Here is a 25178-nt window from a genome sequence, read left to right as displayed (position 1 = left end):
GGACAGGGGCCTGTGCCCCCCTGTGCCCCTTACCTTGCAGCTCTGCACCAGCTGCTGCTGCACGACAGGGTTCTTGTTGGAGGCAGCAGCATGCTGTGCGGCAGCAATGGTCTGGGTGGCGGAGGTAGCCGCTTGCTTGGCCACATGCTGCCAGGGGAAGGCAGGGATCAGCCGTGGGGACAGCGTGGCTTGGAAGCCCCCCACCGCAGACCAGGGTCCTGCTCCCCTCTAAGCTTCTCCTGCTGTGCCTCTGCCTGCCACAGCATCACCAGCACCTCTGGTGCTGGAGATCAAGTTCAGCACTGCAAGGCAACACAGTGTGAACATGGAAAAGGGGGATGCTGCTCAGATATTGTGATAACAGCAGGAAGCAGTGGAGAAGTTTCTACTGGATGCAGCATGGAAATGTAAACTGTACAAAAGGGACATCATCTCTCCAGAAAGCATTGGGATTCAGACTCCTGGCTAGGAGCAGTTCGCATACCGTCCCTGGTCCCACTCTGCCTCCCCTGCCCAGTGCTCACCTCCAGCTTGTGCACCAGCTTATTCTTGATGGCATTCTGAGCCACAGCGTTGGTGGCCATGCGGAGCCCCTCTGCTGCCTCCTGCAGCCACTGCTGCTGCTCCTCACTGTCCGGGTGGGCTGCAGCTCCCTGGGCAAAGCAGAAAAGTCATTTCACCTTCACGCGACCCCAAATCTCCCTCATTCTCCTGCCAGCAGCTACTGTGTTTGTTCATCAGCTCAGTGCAGGACCTCCCTCTGGAACTGTACACCTCACCCTGGAGCTGTGCAGAGCATAGGAAGCAGCCCCTCTGCTCCAGCAGCTCCTCCTGTGTGCCACGAATCTTTGCAGCCTCCACCATCTTGGCAGTGGCGTCAGCCAGGATTTTGGCTGCGCTCAGCAGCTTGCGCGAGTTCTCCAGGTCTGTCTCTCCCTCTGCATCAGCTTTGATGGCATTGACGAGGTTGGAGGTGGCCTGAGCCAGAATATGAGCCTGCCGCACCATTTCCCCTGGGACAGAAAGGAAGGGTGGCCATCAGCAAGTCCCAGGGGCTCCCTGATACCTCCCCACTCCACCATACCAGCCTCCTGTCCTTGGTGCAACCCTCAGGCACAAGACCACAGCAAAGGCACAGCAAACGGGCATGGACCCCAGAGAGGCTGCTCCATCTACCTGTGCTCCTTCAAGCCCCCTACCCACTATGCTCTTCCCCAGGTGCCACCAACTGCTCACTCTCACCTGCATCACCCATATGTTCTCAGTGACACTGAGGATGGTGTCAGTGGCCTGGTCATAGCACCCAATGGGCTGTCCGCCTGTGGCATGCTGCTTGATGTGCTGTAGCAGGTCATTTAGGGCCTGGTTGACAGTGGTGGTTGCCACCCCCACCTGCTTCAGCAGCTGGTCATCGCTGGTGGTTGCCTTGGAGGCCTCCACACAGCTCTCTGCTGACTTAGCCACCAACTTGCCGGCCTCGATCAGCTGCTCCTGGCACACTGGGGAGCTGATGGTGGGAGCCACGACCTGCAGGGGAGGACAAAGCCCAGGCAGCTGCTACCATGCAGATCCTGTTCTCCACCCAGCAGCCCATAGCCCAGATGACCACTGTCCCCAACCTCCAAAGAGGAGAGAAACCGGGACTTCTGGTCCCAAACCCAGTGGGGCGAGGGTTGGTGCCGCTTACCTTGGTACAGGCCACCAGCTGGGAGGTAGAGAGGGCGCACTGCGTAGCAGCCAAGATCACCTGCGCCTGCAGCACCGAGTCCTCCGTTTTCTGAGCCACATTCTTGGCTTTGAGTACCAGCGCTGCGGCAGCATTGGCTACAGCCTTGGCCAGCTGCATGAGCATGTCCTGCAGGGATGGAGAAGATCAGCGCAGGATCTACCATGGAGCCAGGCACGGCCGCTTGCACAGCTCTTGTGAAATATTCATCAGGGAAACATGATCTCAGGGGGCCTTTCTGCCACCTCAGCCTTGCACCAAACTCCTGAAGCAGCTTGTGCGGCTGGCAACACCTCAAGCACATCCCTACAGCGTGCCACAGCCTGAGATGCGGCAGCTCCTGGTACCAGGACACTGCCCTGGCTAAAATCACCTCCAGGAGCAGCTCGGACAACCTTCAGCATCACCTGTGATGCTGCCACAGGAACAACCTGCACTGCATCCCTGATGGTACCGCAGCAAGAACCTGCGTCGAGGCACCGTGCTGCTGGGATGCCCTGCCAGCAGGCAGCTTTCCTCGGAGGATGCCCGAACCGACAGCACACTGCAGCCATCAGGACTTGCCCTGACATCATGCTGCTAGCATCCACCAACAGGAGTGCTAAACAGAAGGCGCTTGGGGCACCGAGTGCAAGGCAGGGAGTTCGGACAAGGTGCTTGTCGTGTTAAGAGGTGTAGCTGATTAACCGTTATGGGCCCGGTCGGATTCAGGGTACTGAACTATCACAATCACAGATTTCACCAATAACGCATTAACTTGGCTCAAGGTAGCAAAAAGTGTGGCTTATCGGTCTCGGTGTACACAAGAGCAATCGAGTCCCCACCTGGTCACAGAGCCTAGCTGTGGTGTCTCCACTCCACTCTACGCTCCGTGCTGTTCCTTAGAGCTAGCACACCAGGTTCCCCCAGCGCGATAGCATCTAAGGTTGGAAGCCTAGGGAACGCTCAGGTAATGCAGCTACGCCCTACCCTGAAAGCCTCTTCAATGCTGTACATTTTCTTTAAAATGTGAATGTTAGTTTTATTTTCCTAGTTACTTCAGGCAATTACACCACAGCGCTGCATGGGCACCCTCCCGCTGCAGACAGGAGCTAAACTGCTGCCAAGCCCCAGTTCTCCTTCTGAGGGCTAGCTTGCAGAGCGTAAACGAGGCAAAACCACCACCAGGCTCTTGAGCAAGCTCTAAAGCTGCACCCTGCTACTACAGCGAAGCCTCTGGCTACCAAGCAGAAATGTCACACTGCCTCCTCACCTTCTGCAAGCAAAGGCTGCTCCTGCTGCCATCTATCACCCTTCCAGCCAGGACAGCAGTCTGAGAGCACATGCACCGAGCTCAGGAGCCCTCAGTTTCCAAAAGCACAGCAGCTGCCCAAGGCAGAGAAGCAGCCCCCCAGCAGAGGACCCCAGAGGAAGGAAGCAGATATACTTGAGGCTGGTGGCGGAGGGACAGGCTGCCCTGCACATCGTCCTCCAGTTCCTACATCTGCCCCTTGGCCGCACTGCCCTCCACCAGCTGCATGAGGTGGGATTGCCAGGTGTGCAGTGGGGGCCCTGCAGGCTGGAGATATCTTATTGGCTCTCTCTCCAGGCTTTTCTACTCATATTGAGGCCATGTGGCCACAGTAAACAGAAACCTCTCATTTTGGAAGCCTGTTTTGCTAGGGCTGGCTCCCTCTCCCAGCACTGTCTGCTGCCTCCCTTGTGCTGGGAGCAGCAGTCATGGAAAACCAGTGTGGCTGGAGGTCAGCTCAGCAAGAAAAAAAACATGAGGCTTCAGCTGCCTCAGTTCCCTGCTCTGGGCAGCCTCACAGACTTGGGCACAAGGTGACAGCTGGAGCACAGCTTGCCCATGCAGCGACCTGAGTGCACTTCAGAGGGCTGATTATGAGAAAAGCAGATTTTCCACAAGAGCCCTTCTCCAAAGAGTTCATCTGATTGTCCCCAGAAGAGCAGCCCTCACATCCGAGAGGGACAGACACCACCAAGCCATGCCTACAGCTCCCTTTTACCGTCTTTGGGTCAGAGGCAGACAGGACCAAGCACAAAGGTTTTCTGGTATCTACATGAGAATCCACAAGATAAGAGGCGTTATATGACAGTGGCTCTATAAGGACAGGGATGGGAATTGGCCTGTCCCCTCCATTGGCAAAGTCACTGTGCACGGGCCAAGCTTCAGCACAGACCTCTCCTGCCAGAAGAAGGTCCCCACAGGGTGCTCCTGTGCAAGGCAGAAGGTTTTTTCAAGCACGTGCCCCTGTGCGCAGCTAGGCCCACCCACCTGGAATCAAGGGTCAGTGTCACTCTCCCCAATCTGCTGCAGCAGCTCCCCGCTGGTCTGTCCCACGAGGCCAGCAGCCTGCAGGAGATTCTGATGGAGCTACAAGGAAGGAGGCAAAAACAATTGTGGGTTTTGAGCAAGCCCCAAACCAAGCTGTTCCCCTGGCTCCCACCCATTCTATCTCAGCTCCCCACACCCAGCCCCACAGCCCCATGTCCCTCCTGCCCATCTTGCACCTCGGCGCTGGCAGGCTGTGCTGTTTTCAGCAAGTCTGAGATGGCACTGGCCAGGTTCTTGGCTGCTTGCAGAAGCTGCCATCCATTCCCTCCCTCATCCTCCATCAGTGCAGCCAGCAGCTTCACACCCTTGGACATCTCAGTCAGGTTAGAAGATATGGTGGTGACGGCACAGCCCACAGCTGTGTAGTCCGTATCTGCTGGGTCCCCTGCACAGGAAGGAGATGAGATGTGGGGACAGGATACATTCAATGACACCCTAAGACCACCCCTGCACCTGGAATTGATGTAATTCTTCCTGTAAAAACTTGGAGAAGCCCCCTGTCTCCTAAGTCTGAAAAATGGTCACATTGTTTAGGAAAGACAGCATGGGAAAGGAGAGTTGGACCACACTGTGGCTGTGACCACAGCTGGGACTGGACAACACGCTCCTGGTTTAGGGGAAGACAGGTCAGCCACGGCAGGGGAAGGATGGGAAGCAGCCTGTGCACTGACAGGGATGTTTGGGGGTTGAAAGGCAGGGAGTGCTACTGACTCTTCAGGCATGTCAGGAGCGGTCTGGGCTCAGTTAGCTCTGGTTGAGCCAAACTGCCTCCCTCCAGTCTCCAATGGAGGGCAGGAACCTTGATCTTCATCCAAAGGCCAGAGAAGAGAAACTAAGTCTATTCCAGGAATGGAGCATGACTATTGTCCAAGCCCTCCACTTACCTGAGGTGAGGTTGACCACCGAGGCTGTGCCAGCAGTGATAGCATCCACCTGGGAATGGATCTCATGCTTGGACTCATCCATCTTGTTTTTGCACCAAGCTTTGGAAACCTGAAATGGGGAGAATGGACTCAGGTGGTAAAGGTGGTGGTGGGGAGCCACAGTGAGGTGCAAGAACGAGGAGACAAGAAGGGAAGAACAGTTACCACCCAAAACTCCTCAGCTCATCCTAAAGATGCAAGCCTATAAGAGCAAGGCCCCCATGACCAAGCATCCCTTCCACTCCTGTGCCTGGGGCTGGACACAACCCCACCTCAGTAGGGAGCAGATCTTCCTGGGAGCTGCTGACACCTCTGGGACAGCAGCCAGACTTATCTACCCTGCTAGCAACCAACACCCCTCCCAGTGGGAGTCCCCCAGCCCAGACAGCCCAGCACCCCTTTTCCCCAGGCACTCACGGCATTCTGCCCGAAGGGTGGCAAGGTCTCGAAGTCATCCAGGGTGGCCTGGGCTGCATTCACAGCCTGCATGCTAGAGTTGATGGTGCCCGTCAGCGCCTGCTGGGCTGAAGTCTGCAATGCAAGGACAGAGTGAGGTACGTTAGGGAAAGCACTCTGGGAAGGTGCTACCATAAAAGGGGGGCAGCCAGCCAAAAAGGGGTTTCCCCTCCGTGCCCCCCACTGGGAAATGCCCTATCCTACTGCAAAGTGGCTGCCCAGGGCAGGTGCTAGAGAACCTAGCAGGTAACCAGCTCTCTGGGAGAAGGGAGCAAAGACTTGGGGGGATGGAGGGACACAAAGCTTTTACAGCAAGCCCTGGGGGCAGACTGGGGAACACCAAAGGTAACAGACTCCTTGTGGCCCTTCTCAAATGCTTCCTTGGCTGCAGAGGAGGTTGAAGGGGAGGGTGGCATCTCCAGCAGCAGGGCTGTGCCACAAACCACAGCATCAGAAACAGCCCAGAGCAGTGCCCAGCCAGAGGACGGAAGTGAAGGCTGGGGCAGCTGGCCAGGGGAGGATGCCAGGGTGGAAGCAAGAGTTTGTGGAGTGGCTGTGGGAGGACACTGAAGGCCAGCAAGCACACCAGGCCAACCGCATGGAGCCCCTGCTCTTCCTGACAGCAAGCTAATGCCTGGCCAGAGGGATGGGTCTGCATGAGCCCCACAGGTACCTCGCAGTGTCCGCACACTGCAGTGGGCACCAGGAGCACTTACCAGGGGTGGCATGTGCCCTCGGTGCATCTGGCCACTGGTGATCTGCAGCTGGGCCTGGGGCATAGTCCCCACTTGTAAGTTCTCGGGCCCCCCAGCCCCTGTGCGCATGATGGCTGGCAGGGCAACTGAGCCCAGATCTGCCTTGCCTACACAGTTAAACTGCTGCTGCAGCAGTTGACCTGCAAAGGGGGAAAAACAGCAGCTAGACCTGGGAGTGCTCGGAGGAACCTCCTCCCCGGATCAGCACCGCGGCTGCTCCCCACAAGGCTGTGTATGAGCCCCTAAGGGTGAAGGATGCCCGTGGGATGCTGGGGAGCTGCAGCTTTCCTGCAGGCATGCAGCACGGCATGCTGCTCGGTAGCTGACTCGTGCCTGGCAGACTTACTTCTTTGGAGACACTGAGTCTTCCAGCATGGTGGACTCCTCATCCCCCTCTAGTCCAAAATGGTCTTTGCTCTTTTTCTGTGGAGGTCAAGAGAAAACACGTCAGCCAGCACGTGCCTCCCAGCCTCCCCACCACTGCCCAGTCTGGGGTACCTGCCAGCCCCATGGGATGTCCCCAGCTCCCCCAGCAGCACTGTGTGCCCAAGGGACATCTTGCACCACCCCAAGGAGAGGAGCTGGCTATAGGCAGGCTCCCCACACACTCAGACACTCGCCTTTTTCAGGATAATGTCGATGTAGCCAGCGATCAGCTGGGCGATCTGCTCTCCCTCCATTGTCTGCACAGAGTAGTAGTCATCCTGGTAATCTCCAAAATCCTGCAACAGCATGGCACAGGGTTGCAGGATGCTGGCACCCGTCCTGAGCCCCTCTGGTATGCGCTAAGCACCCGTGGCCAGCCACTGTGCCAGGAATGGGGCTCAGCCCTTCCATCCACCCATCTTGGGGTCAGGAAAGGCAGGGGGAGCAGAGAAAGGCATCCCCACGGAGGGGAAGCACTCAGGAGACAAGCGGAGGGGCAAGGGCTGGAGCTGGCCCCTACCAGGGTGAAGCTCTTGGGGGAGGCTGCCCAGCATTTGATGTTGGTCAGGCTCCACTCCTGAATCACTTCCTTGGTTTTCTCGTCCACACACATCACGCACTCCTTGGTGATCCCCAGCAGCCGTGGCACCAGCTTGTTCTTCCCCTTCATCTTCTCCTGTGGGCTTGCTCAAAGCTTGCTCGCCCCACAGCCTCGCGTGGCCAGCAAACACCCCCAAGGCCACGCTTCCAGATGATGACAACTGCAGTGTGGGTCTTGAAAAGGACAAACGGAAAAGCATGAACCAAGGAGTGAGAAAGAAGCACAGAGGGAAAGCCAAAATAAGGGGCAGGGCACAAGGAAAGCTGGAGCAATGTGGGTTGGGGTGAGGAGTGGATGGAGACAGGAATGATGAAGGGATGCTGGAAAAAGGGAATTTTGGCCAGCTAACATAAAAAGTGGGGCTGGGGAGCCACTGCTCTACCTTGACCAGGAAGAAGGAAACCCCGTAGGTCTTGAGGGAATGGGCAAGTTTCATGTAGCGAACTTTGGCCTCGATCTCGCTAATGTTTCCACAGTTCTTGTGGGCCTGTAGCAACAATGAGAGGATATCAGGCCAGATCCATGGTCCCCTGACTGTGACACCATGCTGCCCCCCCCCCCCCCCCATCACAGCCTTCCCAGGCTCTCCCCACTCTGCCCTGCACATACCATAAAGATCTTGCGCTCCCCTTTCTGCTTGATGTACTCCTTGGGCAAGAAGTCCTTGAGTCTGCCAAAAGACAGCAAAATCAGCTGTAAGAGCACAGCTTGAAGCCATTCCATTTCGCCTATGAAGACACCCAGCACAGAGCCTCGGACAAACCCTTGCCAGCGCAGAGAGTTTTTGGGAAGAGGAAGGATGTAAGAGAGGTCACTGCACTAATGACAATTCCAGGACCCAAAAGACTTCTCCTTAGGGCCACCTCTTCGCCCTCTGGGATGACGAAGCCCCAGGGGCTATGAATCAGTGCAGGCACTAAGGGAGGATGCTGGCAGAGGCGCTGACACCCACAGGACACTCACTCCAGAAAGACTGGCTTGTGCTTCTGCTCGTTGTGCGGCCCAAACTGGATCTGGCACTGGTAGCCAGCAAACTCACATGCTTTGTCGAACGAGACGGGGTGGGAACCGTTAAGGATGTCATTCCGAGCCTACGTGGGAAGAGAAGACACAGGGATCTGCCCTGCTGCCTTCCACACCAGACGGGATTTGTGCCGGCACTGAGGATGTAACTGAGCATCCTGAAATATCCCCTACGGCTGCTCCTGGCCAAAAACCTCAATTGTGAGCCCTGATGGGGCTGGCACAGGGCAGCGGAGTGAGGCACACCTGTGCCAGGCACTGTACCTGCACGTAGAGCAGGTTGAGCTGCACAAGGTCTTGCGAGTCCACGTTCTGGTCGGAGTAGAAGAACTTGCGTCGCAGCAGCAGCGTCTCGTCATCGATGCCTTGCTCACACAGGGTCCGGCCGTGATCCAGCCAGTTCACTGCAGGCAATGGCAGAGCATGAGCAGGGATGGACAGACACCCAGACAGGAGGCCCTGATCCCATCCCCTCCGCCCCCTACGCAGGCTGACTCCATCCCCAGCGCTCGCCAGCACATACGCTCGTCATCCGTGTGCAGCTTCTGCTTGAGCTTCTCCATCTTCTTCTCATCCCGCAGCAGGGTCTCATCCTTCTTGAGGGTGCCAGTGACCTCCTCCTACTTCTCTTCCATGATCTCACGAACAAGGGAGTACTCATCGTAGTTGGTGATGCCTGCAGGAGTGCATGGAACTGAGCTGGTGCCGCTCCCCTCCCCGAAGACCCTCCTGTCCCTTGCCACCTCCCTTCCTCCCTGACACCACTGCCCACCCTCTCACCGATTCGGGTGCATATTGTCATCAGTATGTCTGTGATGGTTTTGGAGTCATCAACCATGACTGTTTTCACCGTCCCATCCAGCTTGCGGATCTTCAGGGGCCACTGCTTCTTCTTGTACTCCATGGTGTCCTGCAGGCACAGCCAACACAGCTCCCAGCAGTGGCACTGGGCACCTGCATCCCACCGAAGCACCTACAGCTCCAGCTGACCGCAGGGTGCATGATGCAGGGCAGGCATGCCCAATGCAAGATGGATGCTTACCCCATTGCGGAGCATGTAGTAGTCCAGAGCCTTCCCAGCCTCCAGCCAGATCCCTTTCTTTGGGTCTTCATCCAAGAGAAACAGCCCAAAATCACTGGCTGGAAAACAGAGAGAACCTCTGTCGGCATAGCCCTGGGCTGGATGAGACCAGTGCGCACAGTACAGCAGCACCCTGTATGCTGCAGCAAGCAGCCACAACTGCCACGAGCAGGAGGAAAGCCTGAGTGGGCAAAAAGCTGGCAAATGAGCATTAGGGTAGGTGTTTTACATCTATTTATCCACAGGAAAATTCATCTAAAGCACGCCTACATAATGCTGACTCAGAGGTGACAGTCACAACCGAGGGAAGAGCTTGGAGTTGTGCTTGACAGCTCTCTAAAATCTTTGGTGTGAAACATAACAGCCAAAACATGATGACAAAATGCTGGGCATCATCAGGAAGGGTGCTGGGAACAAGGCAGAGGGCATCGAGAGGGGCAGCTAAAATGATGGACCAGGAAGAGCAGCCACTCAGTACTAGGGACTGAAGAAGCTGGCACTCCTCATTTTGGGGAGGAGCAGGCTGGAAGAGGACATGCTGGAGGTTTACAAAGTCTCAGAGTTGGTGAATTAGTGCAGAACTGATATTCTGTAAATCCTGACAGCTTGGGTGGGGGTACTGGATGGGTCTGCTGTTGCTGGAGCCCAGGGACAGCCCCGGTGCTCTTTTCATAAGAAGCCAGCACCACACCAGGCTCTGCCCCTTTTCCTCCCCTCCAGCAGCTGCTTGGCTGGTCATTGGTTTTGTAAGGGGGCGTTGCTGGCAGGGAAGGGGAAATTCCTGAGCTGCCCTGCGCCTGCCCACCTCATGCTTTGCTGAGGATCCTGCTAAACAGAACAGAAGAACCAGGGAGGCTGGTGTGTTTGTTTAAAAACAAACAAACAAACAAAACTATTTTCATAGCCAGTTTTAAGAGGATAATTCTAAAGCTCTGAAAACTGAGCAGCTTGTCTGGATCCTTAGCTCAGGAGGGGAGAGGCGCTTCCCGAAATAGGGCAAAAGCAGAGCTGGAAGCTTGCGCCTGAGCCCAGCGTGGCAGCTCAGCACAGAGCATGTGGGGATGTTGCATTTCAGACACAAAACCCAGGCCAAAAACAGGGGAATTGAGTAACACCTGGCCCAGTGGCTTAGGACCCCTCTCCCAGTCCAGAGAGAGCAGGAAAGCACGCTCAGGATGGGTTTGCTGGGGGACATGGGCACAGTGTGCTCAGATTTAATTAACAGGGCCCTGCTAAAGGCGACAAAACACAAGAGCAGCTCAAAAAGGGATCCACAAGTGCTACTAGGTAGGGGCAGCAAAGAGAAACAACAGCTGCAAGGATCAAATAGGAAAAGAAGAGCTCTGAGCTAGAGACGAGGTAAAAACAGATAAATAGAAGATCTATATCCGAGGTTCCCAAAATTGCAACCCAAATGCTTTGGGAGGGCTGGGGGCACGGTAGTGGGGAAGGGAAGACAGCAAGGAGCAGCAGTGCCGAGCTCAGTCCTGTTTCCAGCAAGGTCGAGCTCCAGCTGTTCTAGGGAAAACTGTGAGCAACCAGACAGGAACTCGGGCACGAGCAGCTCCCTTTAAGGTTTTCTCCTCGCCCCTTAGAGCAGCTTGGCTTGGGCCCAGGGGCAAGAAATGCATTGGCTGAGGATCTGTATAAACACCCAGCCCCCCCCCAAAACTGAAAGCTGTGGTCACACAGAGCAAGAAGGCATTTCCTCTGCTCCACCAGGAACCCGCTGCTCCCAGATGTATTCGCCTTCCCCTCCTCCTCCTCCCATGGTCCCCATGCCGTGGCCAATCCCTGCCCAATGTGGGGCTCAGTGGAGGGCTACAGGAATCATCAGGGCACAACTTGCATTGTGAGGTTGTTTGTCATCAGCTTAATTCTGAGTCTGACAGCAGCAGGGAGATATTAGAGCTGAAAAAGCTCAGCGAGGTAGCAGCGCACCAGCACGTCACAGCCTCATGGAGAGCCACTGGGGAGGGCTATCTATTTCCCAAGAAAGGAAAAGTTAACTTATATGGTATACGAACACCCACTGGGAGCACTGCAACTGTTCAAACCCACATAGCTTTGGCCAGCTTAACAAATACATGCAGGAGAGAGGAGACAAGACAGGCAAGGAGCAGGCTCAAATAGCTTGACCAGTATTTCACTTCCCATGTGTTCTCCTACCACCCTGAGCCCCCACATTTTGTCCCAGGCATAAATGAGGGAGACCAAAGAGCCCCAAGCTTTGGTCCCGTGCTCAATACACTGACAGGGAGCATCGAGGTGCAGAGGAAATCGAGGGGAACACTTTTCAGGCTGCAGGAACTATCAGTTATTCTTATTTACCTATTTTTAAGCAAGCAACCTTACAAGATGACAATCTGCACCCTGAACACGTAGGTCAAGTCAGCTCCTCTCGGAGCTTTTTGTGACCACAACCCTGCATGGCAGGGACACTGCCTTCATTTTTGGGAGCCTGTCCACCCAGCGAAGGGCTCTCCAGGCCAAGCAGTGATATCAGAACAACCTCTCCCAATGTGCTGGCAGACCTGCAATGCTTTGTCCAGCAACACCTGCGTATACTGGCATCACTGCATGCAAGGGAAGGTCTCCAGACCTCCAAAAGCAGCCATGGTGCTTGGATGAACATGAGAGTATCTTCGTGGATGAGGACTGTGCACCAAACACTAGTCGGATGTACTGGCTCCAACAAAAACCCTGCTTTGCACAAAAGCTTCTGAGGTTCAGAATCAAGTTTCTTTGCCCCTGGTGGTGCCTAGGCACTCCTCTCCCTTGAACCTTGCTCTGCCCATGCCATGGGGAGCACCCAACACATACCCCATTGCTACTTTCTTCTAGGTGCAGAAACCCAGGCCTGTGTGGGGATGAAACAGGAAAGGGAGGCTGTGAAATGTCTTTTTTTTTTAGGGGACTGAACAGCCATTTGTTGAGCAGCAACAGGTTGTGAACAGCCTGAAATAAATTTGGCTTGTTCAAAGCTGCAGTAGTGGGAAGGGGGCTTTCTGTCCTGAAAATACCAGTGCCTACCAGTGCCTAAAGGAAGCCTGTCCCAGGCAGGTGAGAGGCTGTTTAGGGCAGTTCCAGGGACATGAAAAGAAGAAAAAGGAGATGCAGCTGGGAAAGCAGAGACCGGGCAGCAGGAGAGGACAGGGGATGAGCCCAAGAGCAGGGCAGAGCCTTGTCCCTGCACCACACGGCCAAGATGGGGTCACTGGGGCTTGTTGACTGGCCACACTGCGGACTTACACTGTCCCATCTGTGCCTTAGGCACCCGCTCCTGGATCATGCAGCAGGCATCGTACACCATGGTGGAGGGCTCGAACTGCATCGTCTTCACCACACTGCCAATGCTGATCTTCAGCGAGAGGGCAACCATGGTGGTGGCAAGACTGTTCCCACACCTGCGTCACCTTCCAGAGGACACAACTGGGTCAGCTCTCCTTGCCAGGCCCCCACGCATACCCCAGGGACCTGATGGTGGCCGAGATCTTCTCAGCTGGAGATGTGTGTGCCCACTCCACCATACATACGTGGACGTGGCAGTGGGGGAGCAGTGGATTCTGTTCATGTGCAGCAGCGGCCGCAGCCCTCAACCAACAGTGAGGAGGAAATGTGCCAGCAGCATGGCGAGATAAGGTGGGACAGCATGACAGAAGGGGTTTTAATTATAATTACCATGACACAGAAGCTGCAAGAGGAAAAGCCCACTTTGACCCAAGACCAGTAGTGTCTGGCTCCGCTATCAGTGAGCAGTGGTCCCACGTGGGCAACCCAAGGTGCCAAGCCTGGAAACCCTGTGTGCGCTTCCTGGGGGTGCAGAGCTCTTGGGGAGAAGACAGGGACACCTGCGCTAGGGGGCACAGGCAACGCTGGGTCAAGATCCAGCTCTCAGTGCTCCCCTGCTTGACGCAAGCCTCTGCCCCACTGCCAAGGGGCAACTTGCCCATCCCTGCCCTGCTCAGCAGTGCCCCTGACCCCATGCTCCTTCCCCTGCCCTCTGGAGCCTTCTGGCTTCCATCCAGGCTGACCTGCTCCAGGCTCCCTCAAGCCGCAGCTGGCTGAAGGAGGCACAAATCCTGGTGGATGCACACCATGTTTGCCCGAGGCTGAGCGGGAGGAGTACGGTGTCGCCTCCACTAGCACATGGAGCCACTCCAGCTGTGCGTTCCTGAGCCATTTGGCAATGCTGCTTGCAGGAGCCCTCACAGAGGCCCTCGGCCCCCACCAACTAGGAATGTAACACAAACAGGGCCCCTGTGCATGCACCCTGACCTGCAGCCCCTGAACAGGATGAGTCCCCAACACTGGGCAGGTTGTGGTGCAGTGTGGACGAGGAGTAGCCAGTGCTGGAAGGGGCTTTTTGAGCATTTCACAGGCAGGGTGGGCCGCTACAGTCAGTGGGATGGTGTTTGTCATCTTCCCTATATCTAAAAATATTCTAGAGCTGAGCACAGGGCTGCTTTCCATCTCTGCCCCTGGGGAAAGGACGTGCTGTCTCCAGGACAGGGACTAGGACCAATGGGAGCATAGCACAATAAAATTAACTCTATCCCAGCCCAAACCAGGATGTTACAAAGGAAAGATGGTGATAGAGCAAAAAATGATGGTGCGAGCAGGCAGGAACCCTTCCAGCCATGCTGTGAGGCCACCAGCATGATGACTATCCCAGCAGCCCTACTCTTGAGCTTTTTGACAAAAACAGTGAGTTCACAGGAATATAACACTCTGCAGGGCAAGCTGGAACATGCGCTGAATAGGAAATACACCATTTTACAGCAGGATAGGGGCAGCTTCATGCCATGTGCACTCTTCCAGCTCAGTACAGACCCACAGGTCCTCCACAACCATCAGCAGGTGCATGTGGCCAATGCCAACGGCCTCACACCTTGCTGAAAGCAGAGTGCTGCCTCGCAACAAGTGAGGCACTGAGAGCTTGGGGGGAAAAGGACACTTGTACTTGGCGTTACAGCTTCACGCCAGACGTAACGCTGCAGACACTTTGTCGTGGTTTAACCCGGCCGGCAGCTAAACACCACGCAGCTGTTTGCTCACCCTCCCCCTCCCTCTCTGGGACGGGGAAGAGAAATGGAAAGTGAAGCCCGTGAGTTGAGATAAAGACAGTTTAATAAGACAGGAAAATAATAATAACAATAACAACAATAATAACAATAATAATAATAATAATAATACAATGATGACAATAGTACTACCACTAATAATATGTACAAACAAGTGATGCACAATGCAATTGCTCACCACTCGCTGACCGATGCCCAGCCTAACCCCGAGCAGTCCGGCCCCCTCCCCCCGGCTAGCCACCCCTATATATTGTTTAGCATGACGTCAGATGGTATGGAATACCCCTTTGGCTAGTTTGGGTCACCTGTCCTGGGTCTGTCCCCTCCCAGCTCTTACTGCACCCCCAGCCTGCCCGTTGGCAGGACAGAGCAAGAAGCTGAGATGTCCTTGGCTTAGTATAAGCACTGCTCTGCATCAATTAAAACATCGGGGTGTTATCAGCACTCTTCTCATCCTAAGCCAAAACACAGCATTTCACCAGCTACTAGGAAGAAAATTAATTCTGTTATAACTGAAACCAGGACACACTTATGTACAAGGTGCTTAAAACATCAAGCAAGTAGCCAGAGGCAAGCGAGATGGTTCAGTGCTATTTCCATGTTTTGAGAAAACGCTTTATGCTCCAGGCAGCCGAGCTTTGCTCCCATCAGTCTCTAAAGCAGAAGTGGTCTCTGCTATTTAAAGCAGCACATCTCAAACCTCAGAGCAATCTGGCAGTGGCTCATCACATGAGGTTTGCAAATCTGTCTGGGTGCCTCCTCCAGACACAGTGCTGTGTTGGGTCTGTCTGAGCTGAAGTCACCTTTTCCCTGCAGCAGCCCACACAGTGCTGTACTCTGCACTCGTAGCTGGAACAGCACTGATATCACTCCAGTGTTGTGTCTATTGCTGCGTAGTGCTGGCACAGCATCAGGACTCCTTCTAAGCCCCCAAGAGCCAGCAGGCTGGGGGTGGGCAAGTGATGGGGAGGGGACATCGCCAGGGCAGCTGACCTAAACCAACCAAAGGGATATTCCATAACACCTGATGTCACACTCAGTAATAAAAGGGGGGGCTCTCGTGGGGGAGGGGGCTGTTCCTCCTGAACAACTACTACACGTTTGAGGCCCTGCTTCCCAGGACATGGCCGAACACCGCTCGCTGATGGGAAGTAGAGAATAATTTTTTCTCTCTCTGTGCTTCCGCGCGGACTGATTGTTTCTTTTGTATCTGTTTTTCCTTCCCATTCCCTTTCCCTTTAATTAAACCTTTCTCATCTCAAACCTCGAGTTCTCTGTGTTGTATTTTCTCCCCCTTCCTCTTTGAGGAGAGGGGGAGTGAGAGAGCGGTTGTGGTGGAGCTCAGCTGCCCACCTGAGTAAAACCACCACAGTCCTTGGCCACAGCTGCAGCCATGTGGTGGTGAAGCCCCAGGTGGCTTCTGCCTCGGGGTGCTATGTCAAGGACAGGAGTAGGCATGTCTGCATTTCAATTGAAAAAGCAACAGAAGTCATTCCAGAGCATGGTTCTGCTGCCATGCTGAAGCTGCAGGAACATCTTGGAGGCTCCAGGCTGGTGACACTAGTGCTGTCCCCCCAGAGCAAGCTGGCACTGGGGGCACCTTGAGCACTGCCCACCCACTGGGCAGAGGGGCTGCAGCACTGGTGTTACGCTGGGCACAAAGCAGCCACAGCGACAAAGTGTAAAGTGATGGAAGAGGACAGCCAGCCTCATGCCATCCCTCAGGAAGGGGGAAAAAAAAAAAAAAAAAGAATAAAAAGGAGAAAAAAGACTTGACAAACGCACACCACATTTCTGCACTGACTACACTGCAGGGAAAGCAAACAAGTCAGCAATCGCTTACTGGTATGTGAAGGCAGATATGCCAGCGCAGCAGCAGTGTGGCCAGCTGAAGGCACTTCTGCATTTCGCTGTAAGCTCTTCCTCCATGATGCAGCCCCACCAGCAGCAGATGCCTTTTGTCCCTCCACCTCTCACACCCCAGCAGGGGCCACTGGCCCCAGGAGCGAGTTTTCCATCCTGTACATAATTGCTGCAATTCTGTCTACTGACCTGAGAGTACTGCTGCAACAACAGGTACAGGGCAAGTTTTACATTAACAACAATAATAATAAAAAAATATAAAGCCCTATAGGGTTTTTGTTACGCCAGAGGCTGTGCTTGAAGACAGCCTCCACAGCACACTGATGGCAAGTTTCCAGAAGCTGCAGACCTTTATCAAACAAACAGATTTCTCTCTTTTCACTATACTGGTGCTGAAGGAAGCTCTGGGTGTTACTGCCACACTGAACTGTCCCTGGGAAAGGCCCTGCACCAGGTGGGGCCCAGCCCTGGCTGCAGGAAACTCTCCCAGCCCTTCTGCCTGGGGTCCACAGCCAGCCTCAGCCTTGCCACTCTGCCAAAGCCTCCTGTGAAGGTTTAGGTGGTGATGCAGGAACAGAAGCAGCCTGCAGCAGCTGGGAAGGTCTAGAATTTATTTTTTTTGTGTGGTTGTTTTTCTTCCTTTTAATCTCAGAGAAGGCAAAACAATTGCTAGGCCACATGTACGGCTAGGTCTTGAGGCACCACTGCAATGCCTGCAAGCTGCAACTCTGCCTTGATGCAAGGATTTGTGTGGTGATGCAAAGTTAATTTTTAGCCCAGAAAAAACAGAAAATCAACTTGCCTAGCCCAGCACCTATGCCCATAGCAGAAGCGTGGCTTCATGGGGCTGGAAGTGCCAGAACGTGGAGGCATTCCTGCTGGGACAGTAGCACGGAGCTGCTGGTGGTGGCAGAGGTAGACGACAGCCCCACAGCTGATGCACTCTGTTTCTTGCCTTCCTCCTCCTCTTCCTCCTCTCCATCTGGAGCCATGGTGGGTACTGCAGGTGCTTGTTCCCACCCTGCCACCAGCCCCCAGCGGGGTCATCAAGCGGCAGCACTGCTACCAAATATGGGGCTGACGCCATTGGCTGGTTGAAAGGACTGGGAGGGGAAATGCAGCCACGGCCGCGGCCCCCGCCTCACCCCACATCCTATGCGGGATCAAGGACGCTCTGTTAGGTGCTGCTGGTTCGGGGCCCGGGAAAGCAGGACGCAGCCGCGAACATCCCCCGTGAGCCCAGGGCAAGAAGAGGAGCGGCCGCGCGTTTCCTCGCCCCACTCCCCCCCAGCCCCAAGAGTCCCCGGTACAGCGGCTCCCGCCCCAGGGGTCCACCCGCCGACAGAGTCGCCGCGTTGCGGCGTGGCCCGGCCCCAAGCCCCAAACCCGATAAGCGGGGGGAGGCGGGGGCGGGGGAAGTGAGGGGTGTCCCAGAGCACCGGGACCCTCCCGGTAAGGAGTCCCCGCGCTAGGCGAGGCCGCGTCGCCCGCGCCCCTGGCCCCGTACCTGTGCACGAGCAAGAACAGCGCGCCAGGCCCGCCGAGGCTGTGCAGCAGCGGGACGGCACCGCCCGCTTCCCGCCCCGCCGGCCCACGCCGCGCATGCGCTAGGCCCCGTGCGCCACTGGACAGAGCGGTGCGGTGGCCTCGGTCCCTGCACATCGGCACCCATGACCCCCAGCGGGCATCCCCAACAGACCAGTACCGCACCCACCCCCACTCCTCCGCCACCCGCGGGCAGCTCCCAGCTCCCGCCTCGCCGCGCGCGCTCCCGTGCCATCGGTCAATGGCGGGGCTCGCGCCACTGCATCACCCGGGGGCGGAGCGAGGTGAGGCGGGACTGTGTGGTGCTGCGCGAGGGCTTCTGGGAGGGCGGTGGCGTCACTGGCGGGTGGTGGATGCAACGTCCAGGTGAGGCTATGACTGGGTCCATGATGGGGGCTGGGTTGGGGTTGTTCTCGTTCACTTGGTGGCTCCGCGGTTGGGGGCGGGAGCGCGCGCCCGTGCCTTCCTGGGGCTCTTCTGTCAGCCTTATCTCTTGCTGTCTGCTCTGTGCGTGCTGCTGGGGCATAGAGGCCTGGCTGGTCCCGCTCTCTTTCACTGCTCTGCCAACGCCCGAAGCCCTGCTGCCCCATCCTGCTTCACTTTTCCTTTTTCCTCCTCCCTCCGGGGCACCTGTCTGAAGCCTAAAAGCTTCTTGGTGTCCCGGGTGCCTTTATGTTAAGCGGCACCACCACCAAAGGCCTGGGGCTCACTATGGGTGTCTCGTTCAGATGGCATGCCCAGAGGACCTGGCTGCCCTGGCAGACAAGGACCTGCTTGGCTTTCTCTTCAGCGATGACACTCATGACACTGTAGACCCAGGGGAGGAGAACCTCTTGCTGGAGGGCTGGGGCCTGCCAGGGCCCAAGGTGAGTTCTGCAGGAATCCGGAGGCTGCTGGGTTTGGCTCCCTGCTTAGCAGAAGGCTTTTCTCCACAGCTCCTAAACAAGGAGATGGATGATTTCATCAGCCACGTGCTGAGCCCCTGTGAAAATGAACCAGGCCCACTGCAGGGCTGTTCATCTGCTGACAGTGACAGCGGCATTTCTGAGGATCAGAATCTGTTCCATAGCCCTGGCAGTGACTTTGCCAGCAGCCCTCAGAGCTTGGATATTGTGCAGTTTGATCACAGTTATTCCCTCCATCAAGACTGGCCTGCACTGGAAAGCATGAGGGCTGATATGGCAGAAGGAGATGTTTCCATTGACTTTGGTAAGTGATGTGTGTGTGTGTGTGTGTGGGGGGGGGGGGGGTCTTTTTGTCCTAGCTACAGGCGGTGCCATGCCTAGCAGAAAAGCACCCTGACACAGGTTTTGTGTGGGGGCACAAAGTAGCAATGGAGAGACAAGTTTCATGGTTTTCTGCTGCCATAAAATTGCAATTCCATGCTACTCAAATCTGGCTGGTGAGGTGTTTGTGCTGCTTCACTGAGGCCCGTAGCTTGACTCTCCTTCCCCAGAGACATGGATGGGTTTGGAAAGCACAACTGAGGCACTGGAACAGAGCTCCAGTTTCCCAATTGCCATTGATGTGGACGCCAGACCCCAGCTCATGCCTAGAGCCACCATGCAGATACCAACAGCTGTGCCTAAGGAAGCGTGTGGTGGTGGGCCCAGCCTTTGCTTCTCATCCCATCTCCCCTTTTTTCTAGTCTTGGCTACTCTGAGGGATATCTTTGGGGAAAGCGTGATAGTGCTTTAGGAGAGCTTATCCTCGTTCTGCATGCCTTCTCTGTCCTGGGGTGGATCCCCCCTCCCTTTACTTTGGATTCTCAGTAGGTATATTTCTGCTGTTTTCCAGCCTGACTTCCCAGAACTGATGCTGACTGATGAAGAGAGGCAACTCCTGGAGAAAGAAGGTGTTTCATTGCCAACCTGTCTGCCACCGACCAAAGTGAGTTCTCACTGCAGCTCGTCACTCCCAAGCAGACTTGGATTCCTCAAACACTTCTACACTGAACATGTAGGACAGTGCCTCGACAGGGCAGTGTACGGCAGGACTCAGGGTCCTGCTCCTTCCTTCAGTGCCCTGGCTGCTCTCAGTGTCCCCCCCCCCCTTGTGACTGATTGCAGGAGGCAGTTACACTACAAGTGTTTTCAGCCTTCTTCCCACCTGCCTGGTGGCTCATGACCTGCATGCTTTTCATCTTCCTTCAGTGTGCTTTGCTTTTCTGGTATACTGGGAAACTGCCAGTATTATCAGCAGGTCAGAGTTTGCCTTGCAGCTTGTGCAGTTCATTCACTGGTGTGGGAAGAGCAGAGGACAAAAATACATAGGTTTCTGCCTTTCTAAGCAAGGTTGAGTGCTATGCAGGATTTGTAAGGGCTAGGCTGCCATCACCTTGGAGTGACTGCTAATGAGAAATGGCTCTTGCAGGCTGAGGAGCAGCTTCTGAAGAAAGTGTGTCAAAAGATCTGGAACAAGCAGTCAGCCCAGGACAGTCATCACAGGAAGAAGATCTATGTGGATGGCCTGGAAAACAGGTATGGGTACACAGCAGCTGTGCTGCTGCTGGGGTCTTGCCACCATGGGCAGAAAGAGAGCAAACCTGATGATCCTTGTGGGTCCCTTCCAACTCAGGATATTCTATGATTCTCTGTTTTTCCCCTATGCTGTTTGTCTGTCCTGGGCAGGGTGGCAGCCTGCACAGCTCAGAACCACGAGCTGCAGAAGAAGGTGCAGCTCCTGCAGAAGCAGAACATGTGAGTTTTCTTTGGATGTGGCAGGAGATGTGGTGGGTAAGGTTGTTCCTCTGCTTGGGATTGTGGTCTGTCACTGGCTGCAAAAGGGAAGGAGGGGTGCGCAGCTTGTGGATCAACTGCTGTGCTAACCTGCTGTGCCTGCTCTCCTTCAGGTCTCTGCTTGAGCAGCTGCACAAACTGCAGGCCTTGGTGAAACAGTCCACCACCAAAATGACCACATTGAGCACCTGCGTCATGGTGAGTGGCTTCAGCTCCAGTGTTTGGGAAGGGGCCTTGGCTGTCCCCATAAGTTTGGGAGACAGGTGTTTATTGCAGCCAGTAATGCCTTTTCATATCCTTTTGCTGTGAGCTCTGCTGATCTTGTTTCCAGGTCCTGGTTCTGTCCTGCCTCATTGTCTCGCCCAGTTTCTACTCGTTTGGGAGCAGAGGGCTGCATCCAGAGCTTGGAGGTGAGTGCCCAGGGGGCTGAGCATGGTTCCAGGGAAAGTGCTGCCCTCCAGGGTAGAGCACTTCCCACAGAGCCCAAATTCTCAGACACTTCCAACCCAAGAGCCCCTCACCTATGATGAGCATATGGTTTGTCTTCCCTTTCTCAGTCCAGTTCCAGACCCTTCCCCAGCCCTGTTGCAGAGACCTTCCCAAGGTTAGGGGTGATATCAGAACTGCCCAGATCTGCTGTCACTTGGAGTGCAGGCTGTGCTTGTGCTTGGCTGCTGTGAAGCATCCTCACCCCACCTCCCTGGGAGGAGGCAGCCCTGATTGAACAGTTTGTTCTCCTCTCATGGGCTTGGTGGTGGCCTGTGCTTAGTAGGATAACAAGAGGTTGATGGATCCTGCTCTTGAGTTGGGAATGATGAGGCAGCTCTCCCTCTTACAGCGCTATTGCAGCAGATTCGTGAGTTCCCGAACCAGGCTTGGCAGACAGCACACAGCAGGCAAGAGGAAGCTGTGCTGGAGAGGCTCAGCCCTGAGCCTGAGGACACCTCACTGTTGGGCAGCCTCAGTCAGTCACGGGAAGAGGGGCAGAGTCCACCCAAGCCTGATTCAACAGCAACTCATCCTCTGACCCTCCTGCGACAGCAGGCTCCGAGCTGAGCCATCCCCAGCTGCAGGAGCAGCGCTCCTGGAGTAACCCCTTGCACTCTGAGGTGCTGGTGCCATGGAAAGCCAAGAGTCAGGAGTGGGTGGAGTGTGCTGCCACTGTTGTCATCCAGCAGCACCATGCTGATGAGATGTGACCATCACCTCCTGCTTGCTGCCTACCAGGGTGAGGCAGGGCACCCTGTCAGGGAGAGACAAGCAGAACTGTGTCAACAGAGAATCTGTCAAAGCAAATGCTTTTAAATAATCTCCTGATTGCTGGCAGCTCAGGGTTTACCAGAGGAATCATTTTACAGGTTATCTATTCCTACACCCTGCTCTGTATATCTGTAACAGGAGCCTGCCTGAGATGGGGTGGAAAGCTCTGGGAGCTTTGTTGCCTTCCTCCTGGGCTGGGGAAGGGCTGTGGTATGGAGAGTGAAGGCAGCTGGGCCTGAGATGCCAATACCTGATCTGACTGGAGGCAGGTGGTGCAGAATGCTGCTGTTCATCTCCATCTGGGCGGGAAAGAAGCAGAACAGGCTCAGTCCTGCCCTTCTTACTGTGTCTGGTAGCCACAAGCACTTCTTCCTTGTCTTTCCCCAGTAACTCTGCAGTGCTGTCTGGTGTTTGGGTGTGAGATGGCAAGCTGGATAGTGACCTTCAGTGACAGGCAGTGGTCCTGCCCTTGCGACAGCCCCTATGCTTCCCCTGTTTCTGGTAGCTGTTGAGCCATGGGCTTGCTGCTGGCCTGGCTAGAGAAGGTGTTGGGGATTCCCAAGCTGTGTGAGCCGGTTCCCTTCACAGGGGCTGAGCCTTTCTTATTTCACAGCCCAAAGCCGGACTTCTGCCCCTTGGGGAGAAGGAGCAAGGCTACTAAGGGGGAGCAGACCCAAGAGCTGTGAAGCCTCTTGCTCTTCTGAAGACTTTCCTGTCTGCAGGCTGGATCTGGAGCTGTGCCAAGCTTTGCAGTGAGGCAGTCAGCTGGCTCTAGCTGCTCTGTGGGGTGCAGCAGCTGCTCTGTGAGCTGGAGCTTGGTGTCCTTCCTGCAGTACAGCCCGGTGGTACCTGCTGAGCACCTCTCCTTGCCCTACTTCAGATCTAAGCTGGTGAGGATGTTTCATTGTTAATGAAGTGGAAATAAAATATGCTGTGTAACTGTGCCCTCCATGGTCTTTTCAGTCTGGGATTGGGCTGACCAGGTGAGGCTGGGCAAGGGGCTGGGAGTATCACAGAAGTACCCCCAAGTGCAGGAGTCCCACTTCCAGTCTAGCAGAGGCTGGGGATGTGTGAACACCCTGGAAACAGTTTGGGACAAACAGGTGGTGCCAGTACACATTAATGACACCCGTGTACGGGGAGTGGCGGCAGCAGGCCCATAGCACCATGCCATGCACAGCGGCACTTAGCACAGCAGAACTAAGTAACTTCCCTTGGAGGAAGTGCAAGGAGCTGTTGTCTGCTCCCACTTCTGCTTTTGTAACAAGAAACTGCACAATTGCAGGAAGTGAAGCAAAGCTGGAGTGGTGTAATAGCCCCCATCCCCTCAGCCAGGGGGCCCAGGGCTGACCCTGCCAATGGGAAGGCAATGGTTGCTAAATGAAGGCTGTGTGCTGAGCTCAGTTGGGATCATTGGATCCATGGAGGCACCAGCAGCTCCTGAGCTCAGGCTGTAGAGCCCAGCATGAGGTTTGGGGTGCAGGAACCCAGAGAGGCAGGCAGCACCATGCTTATGGCAGAAAAGCACAGGAAAAGGTGCTTGTGTAGATGGACAGGAAGTAAAATTGTTTGCTGCGTCTCTGTTTGCAGAGGAGAAAAAGTGGAAGAGTGCAGCTCATGCATGGACTGTGCCTTGGGACAGGTGACAGCATGTTTCTGCCTCTAGGATGAGGTGACCCTGGGAAGGCAGCCACTGCTCCTTCCCCAGGGACCTTCTGTGGTGCCAGCTTGGTCTAGGAGCTCCGGCCTTGCTTTTGGTTTTGTATCTTTATTGATGATCTGGATGAGGGGATTGAGTGCACCCTCAGTAAGCATGCAGATGACACCAAGTTGGGGGGGAAGTGTCTATCTGTCGCAGGATAAGTAGGCTCTGCAGGAGGATCTGGATAGGCAGGACCAATGGGCTGAGGCCAACTGTATGAAGTTCACCAAGGCCAAGTGCCGGGTCCTGCACCTGGGGCACAACAACCCCAAGCAGTGCTACAGGCTGGGAGATGAGTGGTTGGAAAGCTGCCTGGTGGAGAAGGACCTGGGAGTACTGGTGGATAGTCGTCTGAATATGAGCCAGCAGTGTGCTCAGGTGGCCAAGAAGGCCAGCAGCATCCTGGCTTGGATAAGAAGTAGTGTGACCAGCAGGTCTAGGGAAGTGATTGTCCCCCTGTACTCGGCTCTGGTGAGGCCGCACCTCGAGTACTGTGTTCAGTTTTGGGCCCCTCGCTACAAGAAGGACATCGAGGTGCTCAAGCAAGTCCAGAGAAGGGCGACGAAGCTGGTGAGGGGTCTGGAGAACAAGTCTTATGTGGAGCAGCTGATGGAGTTGGGATTGTTCAGCCTGGAGAAGAGGAGGCTCAGGGGCGACCTTATTGCTCTCTATAGGTACCTGAAAGAAGGCTGTAGCGAGGGGGGGATTGGTCTATTCTCCCACATGCCCAGTGATAGGATGAGGGGGGGAGGTCTAAGGTTGCTCCAGGGGAGGTTTAGGTTGGATGTTAGGAAGAACTTCTTTACCGAAAGGGTTGTTAGGCATTAGAATGGGCTGCCCAGGGAAGTGGTGGAGTCACCATCCCTGGAGGTCTTTAAAAGACGTTTAGACGTAGAGCTTAGTGATATGGTTTAGTGGAGGACTTGTTAGTGTTAGGTCAGAGGTTGGACTAGGTGATCTTGGAGGTCTCTTCCAACCTAGATGATTCTGTGATTCTGTGAAGATGTAAATGGAAAATGTTACCTACAGGTTTAGCACAAATAAATGGTGGGAAAATCGTGATGACATGCGGTGGGACCTGGGGACATGTCACCAAACAAGGGGGACCAACGTGAGCAGAGCTCCCTGCCTGTGGCAGAGGCTATGGGGAGCTGCCCCACATCTTGGGGTGGGGATACCACATCCCCAATGTCTCCTGGCAGCAAGAGGGATGCTCTCTGCCCATAACCTGTCTTTGGAGCCCAGAATCAGCCCAGAGAGGAGGGTGGGTGCCTTCAGGCAGGGAGCAGGAGGGATCTGTGTCCCAGCACCCTGCAACCTTCCCCCTGCTTGGGTTACCACAGGGTCCCTCCTTCCTTTATGCAACCATGGCGTGTCACCTTGTGGCACCTGGCCTCACTCTTCCCCATCTCCCTGGCACAGGATTTTGGCCTGAATGTCACTGCTTTCCACACCATGGTGGGACTTGACTGCCCAGCGGCCTTCCTCCAGATGGCTTTCCACTGCTGCAGTGTGAGCCCCTGCCGCGGGGATGTCCAAATCCTGGTGTCCCATCGGGGGTTGCCTTTCCCTGCCTACTGGAGCTGCTTCCAGGTGGTGCACCCCAAGGGCTGTGGGGTGTACTGCAGCCCTCAATGGGGACCCATCCTGCCTGCAG

General features: G+C 55.3%; 1 protein-coding gene and 1 pseudogene across 1 annotated transcript; one reads left to right on the top strand and one right to left on the bottom strand.

The window, feature by feature from the left end:
- LOC101795363 (talin-1-like) overlaps positions 1 to 17849 on the bottom strand; it is a 42927-nt pseudogene extending 25078 nt beyond the window's left edge.
- A 97-nt stretch (positions 17850 to 17946) lies between these two features.
- On the top strand, positions 17947 to 22571 carry LOC101798346 (cyclic AMP-responsive element-binding protein 3-like). Its single transcript, XM_072030492.1, is given in 11 exon segments — positions 17947 to 18105; positions 18550 to 18687; positions 18757 to 19030; positions 19278 to 19402; positions 19619 to 19711; positions 20195 to 20301; positions 20452 to 20520; positions 20673 to 20757; positions 20891 to 20969; positions 21398 to 21559; positions 21562 to 22571. Coding segments are annotated over 11 exon segments (1488 nt in total). The 3' UTR covers positions 21759 to 22571.
- Positions 22572 to 25178: the final 2607 nt, after the last annotated feature.

Source organism: Anas platyrhynchos, chromosome W, assembly GCF_047663525.1.
Source record: "Anas platyrhynchos isolate ZD024472 breed Pekin duck chromosome W, IASCAAS_PekinDuck_T2T, whole genome shotgun sequence".
Taxonomy (NCBI): domain Eukaryota; kingdom Metazoa; phylum Chordata; class Aves; order Anseriformes; family Anatidae; genus Anas; species Anas platyrhynchos.
This window is presented reverse-complemented; position numbering and strand designations above follow the sequence as displayed.